Below are 19,581 nucleotides of genomic sequence, written 5' to 3'. Positions count from 1 at the left end.
TTGGTTTGGAAGGGACGCCTTCCACTAGCAGGTTGTTAAGAGCCCCATCCAGCTTGGCCTTGAACACCTCCAGGCATGGAGCTTCCAAACTTGTCTGGGCAACCTGTGCCAGTGCCTCACTGCCCTTGCACTAGCGAATTTCTTGCTAATATCTCATCTAAACCAACCCTCCAGTTTAAAACATATTCCCCCTTGTCCTATCACTACAGGCTCTTGTAGAAAGTCCCTCTCCAGCTCTGTCATCGGCCCCCTTTAGGTACTGGAAGGCTGCTCTCAGGTGTCCCCGGAGCCTTCTCTTCTCCAGGCTGAACAATCTGAGCTCTAAGGCTGTCAGAGAGGTGCTTCAGCACTGTGGCCCTTCTCTGGACCCACTCAACAGGTGGGTCTGGTGCTGAAGACCCAAAGCTGGGAGCCACCTGCTAACTCTTGCAATATTCTTAAAATTCTCACGTGTGAACTCTGAGACACTTCTGTATTTCAGTTGAGGGGCAAAAAAAGTGTGTTCTTAAGATGAGCCCAAGGAGAGAGGTGAATTAACATTCTCCTCCAGGAGCAAATTGTTCGTGGAAAAAGTCGTGTAAGATTGGTGCTACACAGTGGGAAGGCCCCCTGGCCGCTCCCCCAGGCTTGCTTGGCACAGAACTACTTCCATTTGAGAGATCTTCAGACTTGGGGGTTTGGTCCATTGTTTGTGTGTCTGTTCTTTCGTGTTGGTTTCTGATAGTCATAAGGTCCTGTCCAGTTGGGAAAAAAGCCATCTTTAGCCAATACTGTTCTCACAGTCATTCTGCTTGCATATGTCCTGTGTGTAAGGACATATGTCAGAACCATAGGTAATTCAGAAGGGCAGTTTTAATCTTGAAGTCTCTTATACTAAACTCTACTGTTTTGTTTTCTTTTTATTTCTTCCCTGGGACCTTAAGGAAGTCCGGTTTTGCCCAAAACCAGATTCTGACTAAGATGGTATGAAATTAATTGCATCACAAATTGATACTTCATAGATGATGGTATGCAGATGTGTGACATAGACAGAAGTTAGTCTGTATTTTGTTTAGCTCTGCTGTGATTTTGTACTTGTTTTGGTTTTTATTTGTCACAGTGTAAGAGTGTCCAAAGGAAGCTACTGTATATTGAGATATGCCATGTTTGTTTGTTGACAACTTTAGCCAAATTCTTGTTCTGTGAAATGAAGCTTTTTAAAAATGTGTTGTGCACTGTGGATCCAATAGAGACACTCACTGGAAGAATCCTTTAACTTTACACTGTTACTAAAAGAAAGAGTTTTTTATTGCAGCTTCTTGAGTTGTAATACAGACCTGTACATTGGTGTTACCTTTTTTCATTGATGCAACCTACTTGTGATTGAGATCTCTTCTTTGTAGTGTCTCAGCATGTCTGTCCTGTCCAGGCTACTTAACTATCTCCCTAAAAATAGTGTTTTGAGAGTAATTTTACTAACAATGCAAAATTTAAGATTGTATCATTCATACTGATTTAGAAACACCTCTACAAAGAGGGGTTATTGTTCTCCCTGTTACAAAATAGGATTATTTCTTGCTTTGCCAAAGAAAGTGAACGTGAAAAGTGCATAATGTGTAGCACGCTCATATCTGTGCCTTATGCATTTTCTTTTCTCATCCCTGTTTCCAGTTGAGAGTGTTCTCCTTTTGGTGGGACTGCAAATTACACATTTGCAGTGTTTGCCACAGAAGGAGCCTTCCTGAGTTTTGTATGACTTTTTCTGTTTCATCTGAGTGTAGCGTGGCAGGGAGTTGCCAGGTAAATTGCATGCTGCATTCCATCTGCTATCAGCCTGTGTCTTGAACTTGTGAATATGTTCTTCCAGGGAAGCACTTATCTGCTGGTCACTTATGAAACGTGGCAGCATTAAGATATGTATAGCTGCAACACTGAATCTTCCAGTGACTTGTGAAATGTTAGCCTTGAATACAGCTGCAAGGCAGTCTGCCAAGTGTAGGAGGGCAGTGCTGGAATATCTTGTACTAATACAGATGAGAGCAAGAAGAACTGGTTTTTAATGGTCCTTGTCACTCCGCTAAAGTGGGCCCATATTTTCATATGAGCACCTGCCTTAAAAATCCAGGCAAAACCAACCAACCAGAAAAAACCAACCCCCAAACCCATAGCAAAACACAGCATCAACCCCCCTCCAGTTATCCATCTTTCTCATTTTTTAATTGTTTTTGAAGAGATGCTGTGAGTTGCCAGGGAATTTAGAGCCACAGTGTAGATAGTGTAGCCACAGAGCAGAGAACAGGTATGGGATTTTAGCAAATAATATCAAATACTTCTCTTTTCCCACATACAGGACATGCAAACCTACATTACTATTATTCCTTCTTCTCTTGCTCCCCCTCCCACCAGCTGCTATAGGTTAAGGACAGTTCTTTCCCTAGAACAGCTTACAAGAGGCAAGTTTGATGGCTGTAATTATAGCTAGTACATTTACTGATCTTGATGTGGATTTCAAGTAGGACTTGAAGCAAAAGAAGGGCCATCAAACCAAACTACTCAGATTTTAGGTTGTTCCTGCAGGGAGGCTGGATAGTCATCTTTTCTTCCATTAAAGTTCAAAGGAAATTCTCATATACTGCCTGTTTCCTTACCATAACTAGCTTTTTATTATGTGGTATTGTGAATAGATAATCAAGTTCTTGAAGTGAAAAGTGATTTGAAAGAATAAGAGTATATGTGAGGAACTTTTCTTTTGGGCGGAAATTGGCTGGATGAATCATTTGGATCTGCCAGAAATACTGAGAACTTTGTACCTATGTAATTTTGTAATTAGTTAGGCTGTTCTTTATGAATATATGGTGCAAGATGGGAGCCAAATGTTTGGCTGTTGGAAGTGGTGTGAAAACCACTGTTGATAAAAAGTACCACGTGAAGTCCTTCAAGCCACGATGTTTGTGAAAAGATGAATTGAATTGTTTCTTTAACAATGTGAATTATTTTGCAGATAGGTCTCTAGCTAGAGAAGTATTAATGCCCCACAGTTGTGGGAGCCGTGTTAGAAATGCAGTCAACTTTTGTACAGTGACATTTTTGTGTGTGCATTGTTTTCCTGGATTTTCTGTTGATCCTTATTGAGGTAACTGACTGCTGCAACAAATGGAGTAGTTTTTTGGTTAGTTTTTTTTATTGTAGTTGAGGAGATGAAAACTACAGGTCACATAACAAGATGGTAAAAGTTTAATCATGTCTTAAAGTTCTGGTTTTCATCTTTCACTTTTTGAATTTTAATGTGTTATTGGTAAATTGTTTCAATATACTACTTTATTAAAGTAGCTTAAGTATTTTGACTGTGTGATGCCTGGATAAACAGTATCTCTTGGGATTTTGTTTGTTTGGTTTGCTTTGATATTTTTGCTGTGGTTTTTTTTTGTCTGTTTTATCCCTCTAAGTATTTTTAAATTAATTAACTTCTTGCGGTAATCACTAAGTCCTCAGCAGAAAATAAATGTTGGAAATACTCATCAGTTTGGCAGTTAAGGTCTATTTCATTCAGGATACAGTTCCAGAGGTACTGCTTAACACTTCTGTTTCTTCTAACAGTGTATCTGAGAGTGAAATGTAAGCTAGAATTTACATTAGTAATTCGTAAGGAAAAATAGCTTCTATATCTTTAAACTAATGTTATAAAAATGTTAGCCTGTGGGCTTTCTTTTTGTCCCTCATTTTGAGAAGAATAGGAAGAATGGCAGGGAAAGAAAATCACATTTATACTGAATTAAAGTAATCCAGATGCATTCAGGAGATGTACCTGACCATGGTAAAATAACGTTGCCATTTAGAAGAAGAATCCTTTGTTAAATTAAGCAGAAGAAATACTATTTATAATGGATATAATTTTAAAGTTTTTCTTAGTGTGAGTGTTTAACTCACACAAATGTCTCTTGCATAATAAGGTTGTGCATTTCTGGTTGCAGTTAAGTATAATTGCAGACCATCTCAATGAAACAAATTCCTGTTTGGCAGCTGCATCCTCAAGTAATGGTGTAATTCAGTCTAAGCTGTTCTGTGCTTCCGTTCTCTGAAAACAAAGGGGGCTGGTGCAAAATAAAAAGTGTAACTAAATGTTCTTGAACTATTGTCTACCTTGCTTTACACAGGAAGATCTGTTTTGTAAATTTGACTAAACTGCTGGTTTCCTTCTTAACTCTTAATGAAGCTTCATTAAGTACTGTTTTCTGGAGTTTGGTTTCTCAGTATGAGAGAGGCAGCTTAAAAAGTATGTGGATTGAACTTGTATTTCCTAGAGAAAATGTCAGAAACAAACAATGATTATTAGCTGGACTAAAATGTTATTATTTCTTTCGATCCACTCCTCATAAATGTAATTGCATTGTGGATGGGATGGGCAAACTCTTGTTCAGCCTGAGTTTCACAAGTGCAGGCTGGAATAGGAGTATGTTACAGAAGTATGAGAGTGGAGAGGAGGGGAAGAGAAAAGGATATCAACATCTTATGTTAGGTCTGAAGAATAAGAAACCTGTGCCTCAAGTTCTACCTTCTTAAAAATACTAGCAATAAAGGAGGATATTTGTGCTTCTCTGTAACTTCATCTGCTTTCTGCAGTTTAAGATGACTTTCTCTTCTATTGGAGAATAGATAAAAGTTTATGCCAAGCTAAATTTAGGACATGAGTTATATTGAAGTGAGATAACTAACTGTCCCAAGAGAACTGAGAATTGAATGAAGGTGGTGGCTTAGTTTCCACAGCTGTCTGGTTCCTTAGTAGTCAGAGAGTCTAAAATAAGGATGTGTTTCTCTGGGGAGTTGAATTTTCTCTCAGATGTATTTTTGCTTGGTAAATACAACTACTGAGGTTTGTGAACTTAGAGGTTCCAATTCATTAGGGTTGAAAAGAAACAAAAGGAAAACCAAAATATTCATCTCAGAACCTGGAGAAAACTGCTCATCACAGTTCACTTTTTTTTCCCCTAGGAGGAGTTTGGTAAAACTACTGTGTGGGGAAGTTGGAGTAGTCAAGCCTTAAAAATTTCCCAAAATGTCAGCTAGGTTGCATAGAGAATTGCTTTGCAATTGCACAGAAATGATTCCAATAAAATTGCTGCTTCTTATTTTGCCACTGTACGTGTGTGCTGAACAGCATCTGTAAGTAGTGGTATGGTAAGAGAATAGGTTGGGTTAAAAAAGCAAAGTTGAAGTATGAGTTGAGTTTATGTTGTAATTAAGGACAGGAATGAAGAGAGCACAACCACTGAGCACTGTTGTAGCCTGGATATCTTGAGGCCAAGGGACACTTCTGCAAGCTCTTCACAGGACAAGGGTGACACCCTGCAGGGTTTTGTAGTGGCCAGAGGCAGCGAGTGATGGCTGGCTGGCCCTCATGGCTGCTCGAGGTTCTCCCAAATGTCTTCTCTCAAAATGGGTAAAGATTTTGTTGCATTGTCTTCATGTTTTTGGATGCTGATCAGTCAGGGACACCTGCAGTGTTGAAGGGTTGTGAGGAGTGAGGAATGAGCACAAATAATGTACAATATAGGAATGAGCTGAGTGGCTGAAGAGAGGAAAGAGGCAGAGGGATACTGGTAGTTGAAGAGTTAAGTTTTTTTAATTTTATTTTGAGTTAGCGTCTTTGTAGAGTATGTAAGATTTTTACTGTGAAGGCAATTTGGTATTAAGCAAAACTTTTAATATGGATTTAGCACTGAAACAAAAAGGGTCTTGCCCACTCTACCCCCCAAAAAGAGCAGTGTATCTTTTCAGAGCATTGATCACGGAGAATTTCCTTGATTAGTGGTGGATTGTTGAGAGCACCTGAGTAAGTGACAGTAATGCAAAAAAATTTTAAAAGCACAATACTTAGGGTTTTATACTTCTAAAAAGACACAGATGACAATTAGTGACTAATTCTTACACTAAAACTATTTTTGAATTATTAAAGCTTTGATTTTATACATGCTGTAAAAGACTCAGCCTGTTTTACATAGTAATTTTAGATATGCACATTCTCTCTTGGGTTTGGCTCATAACCTTAAGGCGTTAAAATGGATCCACCTTTTTTTTTCTTTTTTCCTTCCCCAGAGGAATACAGCATGCCTAGGGGCTGGCCTTTGTCTGTCATGCATTCCCACCATAACAGATTTAGCAAACTGCAGCTGAGAAGTTAGGCTAGTTTGTTCTTTGTGCTGCTCGTGCCAGGGAAGAAGCTTTTGTTTTCGCTGGATCACTGGCACGTCGATGACTTTGATGCCAAAAAGCATACAGTTTTGCTGCTGTCTGTATTTTCAATGAAAGAATGCAGGCTAGAACAAACAGAAATCCTAAGAAAGAGCTTACTACAGAATCTCAGCAGAAGGGCAAGGATGCAGGTCCTTGTGAAGCGCAAGTGGAGAGTGCTGTGGTTGTGCTGGTAAGAATTCTTTAAACAAGCTATCTCTTCTCTTTAATAATTCCAGTTCTCTCTGTCAATGAAAAGCTTCTTAATCTGATGCCGATGAGAAGTTCCAGCATTCTTTCTTGTGAATAATTTGCATTTAAGATTTAGATTTGATTTTCTGTGTGTTGTCTGCCTTTTAAATTGATTTTTGCTTTTCTAGTTTACCAGATCTTTGGTTCTCTTTGAGTGTGACTTTGGAATTCGGCTTTCAGATGAGCTGCTTTTCAGTCTCTTCTATCTAGCATATTTATACAGCTCTTTGAAGCTAGCATGAAAACTACATATGCTTTAAAACTCTTTTTAGCGCCTCTGTGTTTTAATTGCCCAGCATATCTTCCAATTTCTGTATCTTTGAACTTCCTGAAGTGTGTATTTAACAGTTAAATTCTACTTAAATAATCAAAGAACTATCTAAATAATTAATGACTACTTCTGTTAAAGTATCTATCTATCTGTTAAAGGACTTATTTTTCAATTCTTTCAATGCACAATATTTAGGAATTTAAAGTTTTAAAATAACTTCCAGTGAAGGAAAAGGGAAATTTTCTGTATTTGGCGGAAATAATCAGATAAGAACTATTTTGTCTGAAACACTACTAGACACTTAGTTCTGTTGGAACTTTAATAGTACAGCAAGAGAACATAAGTGAACTGTAATGAATCCACCAACTCTCTTCAGAGGAGGATTGGTAAACTACTACTTACATCAGTAGAAAGTAGAAGTACTTTGATAGTTCTTACTAATATTTCAACTTTGTTTAGTATTGTTTCATGCTTAATTGCTGCTGCTACTAGTCTTCTCTTTATTTGTCTGCCTGTTGAAGTTAGTGGGGTGATCCCCAAATTATAGTGACCCCCTTCCTCTTATTTGAACTTCACACTGTGCATTTAAGAACTAAATGAACTAAAACATTTTGGCCCTCTGTATTTAGTAATACTCATCTATGACTTTTTGGGAATTGTTACTGTATATAACTGAAAGCTTACATGTGTGCTAGTAAGACAGACTTGCTTTTCCTTGTCACTGTGTTTTTTTAGTTTTGTTCTATTCAGAGAGTTGTTAGTAAAATGTGGGGTTTTTTTTGGATGGGTGTGTTCTGATTTCTGGTCCAGATTTTCATCAGTACAATATGAGCTAATCTTGTGTGCACTTTCCTGCCTTTGGAATGTTTAACTTTATTTAGAATTGTTTTTATTCCCCCATGAATACTCAGAGAGGATATTAGTGTTTCTGCAGATACTTGGAGTACTGCAGCTAATCAGCACATGTACTTATTTGAGAAGAAGAAAGTATAAAACAATGTGTTTACTTATCACCATTTATTAAGAACCTCCTTGTAATTTTTCAAATACTACTTAATTTAATGTTCATGGAATAATATGCCTCCAGTGTTTGCTCTTATGTTTTCATTTTTGGATGAAATGCATGCATTCAATACAAATGTCAATATTTAAAGGGAAGAACATTTGGGTTTTGCATAGGTCACATTAAAAATGTCATTTCAGTTGCTATTTTGGTATTAATCTGTTTATATATATATATACACACAAGTGTATATATAGCATAATTATAGATCCCTTTTGTCTAGATGAAGTAGTGCAAGTAATCTGCAGCAAGTGTGCTGCCAGGCCAAAGCAAAAAGCAAGGTGATATGTTTCATTTGACATTGACATTTGGGTCCAATTTATTTCATTGGGCTGTGATGTTGCACTAAATTTTTACAGGGTAGGTACCCTGTCATTGGTGTGGGGTGCAGTAAGGTAATAACTAAGACTTAAAAAGTTGCTAGGTGCTCTGACGAATTCTAAACAGCAGAATTTCTTGTCTCCTAGGTTAAAAACCTGAGGATTACATTAGATAGCAATAGCATATGGAAGAGTAGGCTTGTGGTTTACTCTAGTAGTACTTCTCATTGACTATTGTCTAAAACATTCTTTCAAGTGTAGATGTATTATTCCTTTAGTGCAAATATGATGTGATCTGCCTAGCACTCAATTTAAGTATTCTTTATAAAGATGAGATACAATCTGCTGTCAGAAAGCAACAAGTTTTGTCATATTAATTTATGTCATAGTCATTTAATTTTTTTAAAAGGTAGCTCACTGACAGTCTGTTGGAGCATTGAGGGATCTGCATATTTATAACTGTAAGCATTCCATGTGTTATTGAAAACAATGTTATTTGATTGAGTGCTGTGCCTGAATTAACTTTTCCTGATTAGGTGGGTGGGTTCACAGAATAAGTCTGCTGCTGCTCTCAGTGCCAGTATGTCAGTATGTGTTGCTCTCTTGTGTCCCTGTGATTTGAATTACATTGTGTCATAACTTTGCTCTTGAGGTTAACAAGAAAAAAGAGTCCATGGAAAAAGCATTTAGATTTTCCAGGTGGGGCCTCAAAACCCTCCTTGGGATGAACTGCTGTTGTGTTAGCTGTTGTAGAAGTTCCTGGATGAGTGTGCCTGCTGTCCAGCTGCATTTTGATAGTCACAAGTAGTAACTGCTTATCAAAACAGATGATGTTTCTGGGAAGTTGGATCTTTGGGAGATCATATTTCTGCTAGGAAACTTGCTGGCAGTATAAAATGTAATAGTTAAAAGTAAGCTCTAGGATACAAGTAATTTCTTGAATTAATTTTTAAGACCTCAACCTGGGCAATTTATTTTATGTTTATTGTAGGACAGTAAGATACATGGAGCTGTTACCCATATTTAGTATTAAATAATCCTATTGTATGTCCACAGTGGCTTTCCTCAAGCCACTATTAAGAAATGCATAACACCTATTCATCTATTTACATGCTGCTTCCTGCTAGTGCCTGTAGTTCCATTTTACTCCTTATGGGAACTTGTTAATTTGCAGGTGTATAAGCCAAACATGTTTTTATAAGGTAAATAATACTTTGTAGCAGGAGGCTAAAAATATTCAGTGTGCTTAGCCTTACTATCTTTTGTTTTCTGAGAAGAGAATTGGACAATAACAATTGTCTCAATTTAAGCATGCATAAAAACATGTACTGTAGGGTTTTTTCTGTAATATGTAATGTAGGCAATCACTGAACTGTTAGCTTAAAATTTATTTTATCTGATGAATTTTGACACTGCTTGTCTAAATATATAAACTGTATTTAACAGATTAAAATGCTTGCTGTGTGGGTGTCATGGCTGCTGTTTTGAAGTGTTTCTTATTTCTGATAAGTTTCCGTGCTTATAATACTCAGGCAAAACCCAAAGTGGTACAGCAGAAAATTTGCTCTTTTATCTTTCAACATGTATAGCATTGGCTGGCTCAAGACCAGCCATGAGCCCCTATGCTGTTAGCATGTTCCTAGGTTACAGAAATAAAAATGTTGTTGGCTGTAGATTAATAGAAAAAGTTAATCCTTTTTGCAAAGACTGATTTTAGTGCCTATAAACTTGACATTGCAGTTTTGACTGGGCTGAGTTTTATCTGTGTCAGCTGGTCCCTAAATCATATTTAACAATCCTGTAACTACCCAACATATTTTCTTTTATATTACATGAAATAATAGACCAGGTTTTCTTCTTTCTTCTTTTTTTTTTTTTTTTTTTTTTTTTTTTTTTTTTTTTTTTTAATGTAGAAGAGCCTGAGAGAGAATCTGCTTCCTTGTGCTGTTTTTTGTCTGGCTAGATGCCAGTGTCAGTGTGTTGTTTATTGTTTTCTTTTTTCATATCTGGACTAACTGATAAAACATCCTCTTCCTTTTGAATCTGACAGACGACTAAGAAAGAAATGAGTAACATTTAGGAGAAACCTGAGGAAGCAAATTCTTCATTAATTTTTACATAAATGATATTTCTGCAAATCAAGTACCTTACTGATTAAATAGGAGAGGTCTGTATTTAAGACCACAGCTGCAGTGAGTTTTAGATTCTTTAAAAGCTTCTCATAAGGCAAGATTCTTTTTTTTAAAATCATCTTGTATTTACAGCATGCAAACAAATGTAAGCAAAGCTTATGTTATTTTAAGATTCCTTTTCATAAATTTTGTAGTTGTGGTAAGCCAGTTTTGTGACTACAGGGCAGAGAGAGGTGTTTGCAATTAATTGGATGATTTTTAAAGCTGCATTCTTAGGTTTTGAATTAGCTATGCTAGACAAGTGTGTGTGTGTGTTTGCATACCCATGAAATAGTTTTAGTTGCATTGTTCTTAAAAGTAATCCTTTTCCTCTGATTTTGCTGGTAAAATGAGAGAAGCCAGAACTAACCTTCTTCCAGTCTTCACCTGTCACCTTCCCAAGAGAATTAACAGTAAGATGCACCAGGGAGAAGTGGATGAGAGTGCTGTTCATGTGCAGCACCATGTAAAATCCATGACCCATTCAAGATGACAGCTTTCTCTTGCTACCAGAGAAAGCTGTGGAGTTGGAGCTATGATCTGTCCACTTGCTAGTTCAGACAGTAGATATCCTGGTATATGAGCTTTCAGTCACTATTGACCATGCACATGTTAATTCTTTCCTTTGAAAAGCTCCCCAAATTGCCACAAGTGGTCACACAACCATCTGATCAGCATTTCAGACACAATCTGACTGCAAGGCCCCTGTTGGAAGGGAACTCTCTCAAGCCAGGTCACCTCCTAATCTGTCACGAAAGCTCTAGCTCAGTTGCTGGTCTTAGTGTGAGAAGGCTCAGAAACGTGCCATAAGAGGGGAGAAGGATCCTTCTGGTGTCAGCCCTGCTTTTAATTAGTTTAAGCCAATTGTGAAGCCAGACCTTTTAAGCTACCTGCAGAGAATGATTGTATACACAAATGAAATGGTCCTTCTCTGCTTGTCATTTTTAGGCACAGTTTAATTTGCAGTATTTATTTTTGTTTTTCCTAAAGGTCGGTCATCCTGCACCACTCTCAAGCCAACCTGTCACTGCAGCATGTTGTGTGTAATTTCTCTTGAGAGGGAATGGTCACATGGGAAAAGCAAACTTGACCAAACGGAGTGACTGGGCCACGTTACTCTAGTAATCTCTAAACCTGGCTTTAACTTAAGAAAGAGTGTATTGCACAAGAGCCCAAGCTCAGTGGTTGGCAGGAGGGCATCTTGCTTGTCTGGACAGGTAGAGAGAGACCTGTTACAATGAAAGTGAGAGAAAGGGGAGCAAAAGGTGTTCTGTTCTGACTGATCTGTTACCTTGTACTTTGTTTATAGGCCAGTAAAGGTTGAAATGCTCTTTGTATTCTGTTAGCTGTCTCTGTGCTTCAGGAAGAAAATTTGTAATGGACAGTTACTGCCTTAGTGAAGAGTTGGAAAGGTGAAGTTACTGTAATTTACTGTAATTTAAAACAGAACTGGTTATGATGGTCCTTTAGAGTGGGGTCACTCAACCTGAAATTTTGTGAAGGGGTAATTTTTCAGTGTCAGTATGTAGGAAATGTTTCAAATAGTTGAGTGGACAAGGTGTTCAGGAAGTGTAGAGCACATAATTTCATTAGCTTGGGATTTACTGCAGCAGTCTGAATGCTCAAATGCAAACTTGAGACCAAAATAATTTGTGTAATTAGTACATTAGAGAAAATGTAATCTTTTCTTAGCTTGTGTTTGCCTTATGCTTTGCTGAGCTAAATTGTACAACCATTTCAGCTACAGATGGGTACATGAACATAAACATAAGCCTTTTCTGATGGACAGTGACATTAGTTCTTGGCTTTGAGTAGCTGGGGTTCGGGTGATAAGCTCTCAAAATGTGTCAGAGTACAATATGGAGTGAACTGAACAGCCCTTCTCCATCTCTTCTGAGGAGAAAGATGTCAAACACCACATAATAATCATGGCTCTTAGAAGTATTGGTCTGTGCTGAGTATGTTGTTACGTAGCTGATGAACTTCTTCTAAATCCTTCCTGTGTGATTGTAAATGGTAGCTGTTTGTCTTAATAAAGCTACATTTTGTTTGTAATGTTTGGTAGATTTTTCCAGACTTAGCTGTTTTTGCCTCTTCAGCTGTTATTCTTTGTTATGTTCCCACATTTTTCTTGCCAATAAAACTACTGTGTGGTACATAGGAAGGAATCTCAAGTAGCTTTTGAGTAGCCTGTGAACTAAACCTTAAAACTTTGGTAACTTTCTCTGACCAAAACTTTCCTAACTCCTTGAAAAACAAATTTGATTCACTTTTGGATGAAGAAAGCACCTGTTGGGTTTCTCATGAATATTATTAATATACTAGTGATTAACAGGTGTTACTGATAAAGGTATTTTTTCTTTGTAGGACAATTAGAATTTGGAGGGTTATTGTCATTGAGTTATACAAAACAATATATAAAACTTGTCATTTTGCCTATAATGATGGCTGGTCTTGCTGCTACAATTATCTTTAATATACCTGTAAATTAGTACCACTGATCTTGAGGAAGAATCATTTGTGAAGTCTCTTGTAATTGCTGCTTGTAAAAAAAAGTAATTTTATGTCTGGTACCGTGATGCCAAATTTTAGTTGCAGAAATGTCAAGCTAGATTGTAACCCCATCTTTGCATTAGTTTGCACACTCCAAGGCAGAGCTGCCTTGTTCAGAGCTCTGTCGAAGCCTGCTTTGCCATCTGACCACTTAACAGAATGTTTGCCAGGGTGAAGGTTTTTCTCTGTCTGATTGTGCAGGGGCAGCTGTAATGCCTCATCTGTGGCACGGGGTTTTAATGTGGAATCAATGCACAGTTACTGAGGAAAGCTATTTGCAATTAAGAGGGAAGTAGATGGCCTATGGGAATTTTGAAGGAGGAATGTCAATTAGCCTGCCCCTGCTGCAGGTTACTGCTGAATTAAAACACAGCTCAGTCTTTGAGCTAAGGTTGTTTTCACTCCTGTTAAACCCAGATCAGAGCTTTCTGGGCTGTATCAAGCGAAGGCAACCATCAACATAAGAGACTAGTAATTTTTTTATCATTTTTTTGCAGTGTGAATACATATGTGATTATGCTAATAAGCTCTGGCTTACTGAATTTTGTGAAATAGTTCTGGAGCAATCAGCATGCTTGTCTCTAATTGTCACTTGCACTTCCCCATATGGTGTAATATGACAAAGTCTGTATTTTGAATACTGTATGTTTTTGATGTAGATGCAATATAATTCTGCCAATCTTTTAAAGAGTAACTTCTAAAATAAGTCAACAACTGTAATTTGCCCTCAATATACCAGAATTTATTTGGATTTTTTCTTTTTTCCTGTAGGCAAAGCCAAAGCTTATAGAACCAATAGATTACGAAAATGTCATCGTTCAGAGAAAAACACAGATTTTGAATGATCCTCTACGTGAGATGCTACTGTTCCCTTATGATGATTTCCAGGTAATTTAATCCACCCTGTTTTTGTTGTGGGGACTTTTTGTTTGTTTGGAGTTGGTTGGGTTTTTTTTCCAAGGGTTTTCAGTAGTAGTAGCTATGAGGTGATAACGTCCTATTTCTTTGTTTCTTAACTCTCTTTAGCTCCAAAAATACCCACAAAGTCTTTGCCGTGGGTCTCATTACCCTGTTTGATTTATTTTTTTGGGTATGGGACAAATAGCACAATTTCCTCATCTGTCCAGATTATAATATCTACTTCTGCAAGTCAGCAATTTTACTGCCTTTCGAAGTAGATAACCAGTCACTTGTAGATATTCCCCCTCCCTTTCCGATGTAGGAACTTATGTGATGTCTGTTTTTAAAAAGTATCTGCTTTCTTTAAGTCTTAAACTGATTTTTTCCCTCCTGTTCTAACAGTGAAGGACATGAACCTGTTCAAATGCAGTCTGCTACTCTGCATTGTCCTAGCCAAAACTGTGTTCTAGCAAAATGCCCCTTACATAAGAGTTTCTGACTCAATTAAGCCAGGCTTAACCAAGCTTTGTGATAATCTTGTTATATTTTTTTAAATTACCATGTTTATCGATATAAATAGTTTAAGTACACCTTTAAAAAAATTTCTTGTAGGTCTAGTTGGGATAAATACCAAGCATCTTAGAGACTGGAGCTAGAGTCAATAGTGAGGAAGGTCTCTTGTCTGCATGCCCATACCTGCAATCAAAATGTCTATTTGAAAAGTATGCAGACATCTGAATAGTCTGTAAATTAATTTTATTCAGCCAAGTAGTTGAAGCTAAGTTTGTTTACTGTGGAGAGAGTTGATGATGAGTTTATATATTTCTACAGAAGGACATCTAAAGTCCTGTAAATTACCTGTTGAATTTGTAATGAATTTTCTCTGGCCTATTAGTGTTTAACTGAATGCAGCTGGACTTTCTTTTTAATACAGTCTGGGGGCTTCTTTTTCATTGACTCTGACATGAATAAGTCTACTTGTAGCCTTCCCACTCTGAGCTAAAAAAACTGGGGTTTGGGTAGTTAAAATTATTTAGAGAGGAGTTTGGGCTTCATGTGTTCTCAGCCACACATGGAAGTTTATAGGATGTAAGTAAGACTTCTTGAAAAGGATGTTGTACTGTTTTCAAATACAGAATTACTCAGAATGATACCCTATACCACCAGGTGTTTGCTTTGAGACTGAAAAACATGATCAGGCTACACCACCAAAATCCCCTTCTGTAGTGTGTCTCTTCAGTATCACAGATCAAGAGGAATCCAGGTTACTTCTGTTAAGTGTGCTCTTATCTGACTGATAGTTCACTTACCAGGGTCATTCCGGTGAACAGCTCTGAATTGTCAATGGAGAAGAAACAAACCTGTTAAGAATATCCTTGGATGTTTTGTCTGAGCAGTCTGGGGATATGGCTGAAGTGTTTAACTGCTATTTCTAGTGACCTTCTGCAATTCTTATCCTCAGGCCTGTATGAATGAAGCCAGCCCATAGTTCTCAGTCTTATCCTTCAGAAGGAATGACTGAATTTTGTCATAAATTGTAATGTCTTTTGTCATCCTTTGTTTGGATTCTGTTGCGAGGTTTTCAACAAGGGAGGCATTAAAGTGTGTGTTACATCAGAAGATTTCCTTCAAGTAGTCACAGTTTTGGAATATAGCTTTTCTGTTTCTTTATCCCTCATCAGTATAATTGCTGAACCAATTTTCTGGGTTTCCCCCGTTTTGGCAGAGTCTCATTTCATAGGTGATTTACATGAAGACTGGTTCGTACTGTCAAACTGTATTACCAAACTTTTATTTCCTTGGAAGACTTCCTGGCACAAACTAACTCCAAATATTTTTGTTGTACACATGACTCTTCTGCACTACTTTGATCTATTTAGCTTGTTTTCAACAACATAAAGTATTTAAATCTGTCATTCAGTGTATTAAAATATTCCCAAGTCGGAGAACAAAAAACCCTTAAGTGCTTATTATTTTTATGTGAAAGTTTAACCTTTTAACCCTGTTCAGTTTTCCATAGCCATATTCTGAGGTTTGAAATCACTAATCATTATATGGTTGCCAGTATAATTTGAATAATTTTTTTAAAATACAGCATATTTTCTTTGTTTGTCACTCAGCTTCACATATATTTTTTAAATTCCTCTTTTTTATCTTGTGCCTGTCACTCAGTGTGTGAGCAGCTCTTGGGTAAGCCATGGCTTAAATGCTTGATACTGGCCTCATTTTCCTCAAGAAAAATTTAAAACAGTGAGCTAGAGCATTCAGAACTACCTGTAAACACACTTAGAGCTGTTTATAGGTGGAAACGCCTACCATTGTCTAGAAACCTGTTCAAGCTATTTCCTTTTAGAGTGTTCAGTTTCTGTCTTACAAAGTTCTTCCTCACACTTAGGTTGAATTGATTACATTCTGAAAACCCTTGCTTGGAAAGGAAGCCCAGCAATGTTAATTTATAGTGACATTAAGAGTAAGGCTATTTTGTTCAGCATGGCCCTAAAACTAGCACTTAAAATGGCACAGAAAATACTTAGCTTGCAGTACTAGATATCACTTCCAAGAATTTTTGGAAGATTACAGAAGCTGTTGCATGTTTTCAAAGAAGCCCCATTGATGATACCGACATTGAATTTCTGTTAAAGTTTAAATTATTTGGAGAGAAAATGGAAAGAAATATTTGTGCTTGATTTGGATTTCTTTTTCAGGTAATGCAGTTAGATAACTGAAATTTAATTTATTAGGTGTGAGAACCTAGTATTGAAGGAGAACAAATAATAATCTTTAGTCCATATCAGAAATTAAAAAGCACAGAAACTGGCTTTTTTTGGGTCACATATACCTTTTCTCTCTTTCTCTCCTTTTCCTCCTGATGAAAATTATTTGTCTAGTGAGGGAAAGGGAAAAAAAAAACAATGCAAAGGGGTAAAATAGCTCCTTTTCTGTTCAGGTATGACTGTTCTTTAAACAGAAAGAAGCAGCTCTAAGTTCAAATCACTACTAAAGAAACATTTGAGCAAGTATGGAGCAGAAAATGCTGCATAAAGTTTGAAGAATTGTTCTTCAGCCAGCTATCTAGTTACAGGAACCTTTCCAGATTTCCACTTAACTGCATTTGCCATTGTCCCAAACGTGGTTAGCTGAGGTTATGAAACGTTTTCTCTCTTTTTGTATATATGTTTGGTAGCAGTTCATTTACTTTTCAGAAGAACATGATTTCTGTTCTGCTTTGTGCTGAGTTTCCAATCCAAAAAAGCAGGCTTGTAACTTTCCTTTCAACTTTTTTTTCTTCATGTTATTGTATCTAAATAACAGAAAGATTTTGCTTTTCTGCGGTTATGAGAAGAGCTTTTAATCAGCAACTTCGTCTTCATATATTGGTCTTTTTTACTTTACCACTTGAAGATTGCTTCAGCTGCTTTTCACAAGCTCAGGCTCTGAGTTTTCTGCACTGAATTCACTTTTTACGTTACTCCCTACCTTGTTCTACAAACAAATTTGTAGGGGGAGATGTGCTTGGAGACATGTTTTGCTGTTGGCATCACTGAATTTGCTTTCATTCTTAGTAAGTGAGGCGTCTAAACTTCCTTCATGCTTTGTAGTCTGTTCATTTTTGGCTACATTTTTGTCCTCTTTTTCATTATGGTGCCTATACAATGTGTTTGTTAACTATGATATTAGAAGCACTTTTTTGCCACCCATTGGAACATCTCTGTTGATGTTCTTGCTACTCTCAGTCACAATGCTGCCAGTTTTTCAAGGCTATCCCTCTTCCAGCCTCTTGCTGGGAAAAGACATCTCCTTTGTAACAGGGAAAGACTATACTCTTACGTTGGATACTCTTACGTCCAAGTTTGTGCCTCTTCATGGCCTGTTGGAAATTTCTCACCTGAATTTTAGCAATTTTCTCAACGATGAAATGGCTTCATAACTGAGTAGCATTAGTTTAAAACAGGCCACCTTCTTCATGGTGGTGGTGGTCACGTTAAAGTTGTATGCTCAGTGATTGCAAACTTGGTGGTGTTTATGTTAACTGTACAGTGGGTAAATAATTTGAAGAAACCTGAACCCAAAGCAATACTAGTGTGTACTTGGCAATAAGTCACCCTTTATCTAAATAACCTTTTTTTTCTAATTTCAAAATACCTAACTTTTGAGTACTACCTCAATTTTTAAAGGAAATCATAGAACTTTAGAAGGGTTTGGAATGGAAGTGACCCTAAAGATCATCTTGTTCTAACCCCTGCCACAGGCAGGGACACCTTCCACTAGACCAGGTTGTTCAGAGCCCCATCCAGCCTGACCTTGAGCATCTTTAGGGATGAAACATCCACAGCTTGTCAGGGCAACCTGTTCTGGTGCCTCACCACCCTCACAGGAAAGAACTTTTTCCTAATAGCTCATCTAAACCTGCTTTCTTTCAGTTTCAATACATTCTCCTTTGTCCTGTCAAATAATACAAATGCAGACTAAATTTGCTTGTAACAAATAAAATGTGGGTGCATTCCGACCCATATTAAATTTGTCTTTGCAAAGTTATCGCAGTGTTATTTTGAAAGCAGTTTGGTGCTTAGCTTAGATATCATTTCACTTTTGTTATTTTTGGGTTTGAGCCATATGGATTTAACATACTTTCACTTAAAGCCTCTCAGCCTTTATTTAATGTGAGTTAAGTACTTCTGAAAATAGATATTATGCCAGCTTTGCAAAAGTGAAAAACTAAATCCAGGTCATTCTATGAGAAGGCACATCTTCAGTAGCGGAAAAGCAAAAAAAGTCCATGTCCTCATTTTAGAGAGCACAAATTAAACTGGCCAAATAACTTATTTTGAAATGTTCAAAGTAATTTCTCTATTACTTTTTCCCTTTAAAATCTATTTGGTGTTTTTCCTTAAGTCTTTAGCCAACTGTTGTAAATCGATTTCATTTGGAAATTGCTTTATAATACAGGTTCTGACACTTCCCATGCAAAGGTTAAGTAATTTCTGACACCAGGCTGTTTTAAGGGCAGGATCTCACATACAGTTTGCCATATTTTCCCCTGAGTCTTTTAGAACAACTTCTGTCTCTGCATCTGGAGCATGAGCTTCTATGGTAACAGTCTCACCAGCAAACACAACCTTGTGACAGACAATATCCACTGCAGTCTGCACTCCTTATGGACAGGTTCACTATCCATATTCCATCAGGTTTTGAGTAGCAACTCCTCTTTGGTTGACTTGGTGAAATGTTCTTGCTGCTGTGGCCTATTCTGAGACCTCAACATATCCTAATTCACTGGGACTCAGTCAGAAAGTTGTGGCAGTAAAAGAGTCTGTTATCTGTGTGCCTCAGTTAGTGCATGTGATTCCTGGCTCCTCTGAAAAGTGGCCGTCCTTAGTCTTGACAGCAGAGGAATTGAAACAGGTTTTTAATTTTCTTTGGGAGCATGAGACAAACACTTTGTTTGTTCCTGATGCTGACATAAATAAAATGATCACTCAGTCCCAGAGTGTTGAAAAGTTTAATTCCCACAAAACAGTTCAGCCATTGTAGTTGTGAAGAGAGTTTGTTGAAAAGACAATCCTTCCTTTCCTAATTTTCCTTTTGGAATATAACGTGTAATTATGTGTGTGCTTGCTTTTAAAATATCATGGTGCTGCTTAAGTAATTATTTTTAGGAATTTGCTCTAAATCACAGTACCTCCCTCATTGCATTTCCTGGCTCTTTAATGTACTACTGCAGCTGATGGATGTGCTGAGAAAGAGACAGATGCATTAAGATAATTACTAATATAAACAAAATTGACAAGTCAGATTCTTGTTTTGTCACTGATATTGATGCAGTACTAAGATAAAAATCTTTTT

At 37.3% G+C, this 19,581-nt stretch overlaps 1 protein-coding gene across 4 annotated transcripts in view; it reads left to right on the top strand.

The window, feature by feature from the left end:
- DOCK9 (dedicator of cytokinesis 9) overlaps positions 1-19,581 on the top strand; it is a 112,857-nt gene that overhangs the window by 24,040 nt on the left and 69,236 nt on the right. For 3 of the 4 annotated variants that reach the window (XM_063392350.1, XM_063392348.1, XM_063392351.1), the window contains exon 2: positions 13,609-13,725. In XM_063392350.1, coding sequence (XP_063248420.1) covers positions 13,609-13,725 — 117 coding nt within the window. Of the gene's footprint in view, positions 1-6,119; positions 6,401-13,608; positions 13,726-19,581 lie in introns of those variants that run through there. The other variant, XM_063392349.1, reaches the window with a different exon arrangement.

Source organism: Prinia subflava, chromosome 3 (genome assembly GCF_021018805.1).
Source record: "Prinia subflava isolate CZ2003 ecotype Zambia chromosome 3, Cam_Psub_1.2, whole genome shotgun sequence".
In the NCBI taxonomy this organism is placed as follows: domain Eukaryota; kingdom Metazoa; phylum Chordata; class Aves; order Passeriformes; family Cisticolidae; genus Prinia; species Prinia subflava.
Note: the sequence above shows the minus strand (reverse complement) of the source record. Positions and strands in the feature narration are given on the sequence as shown.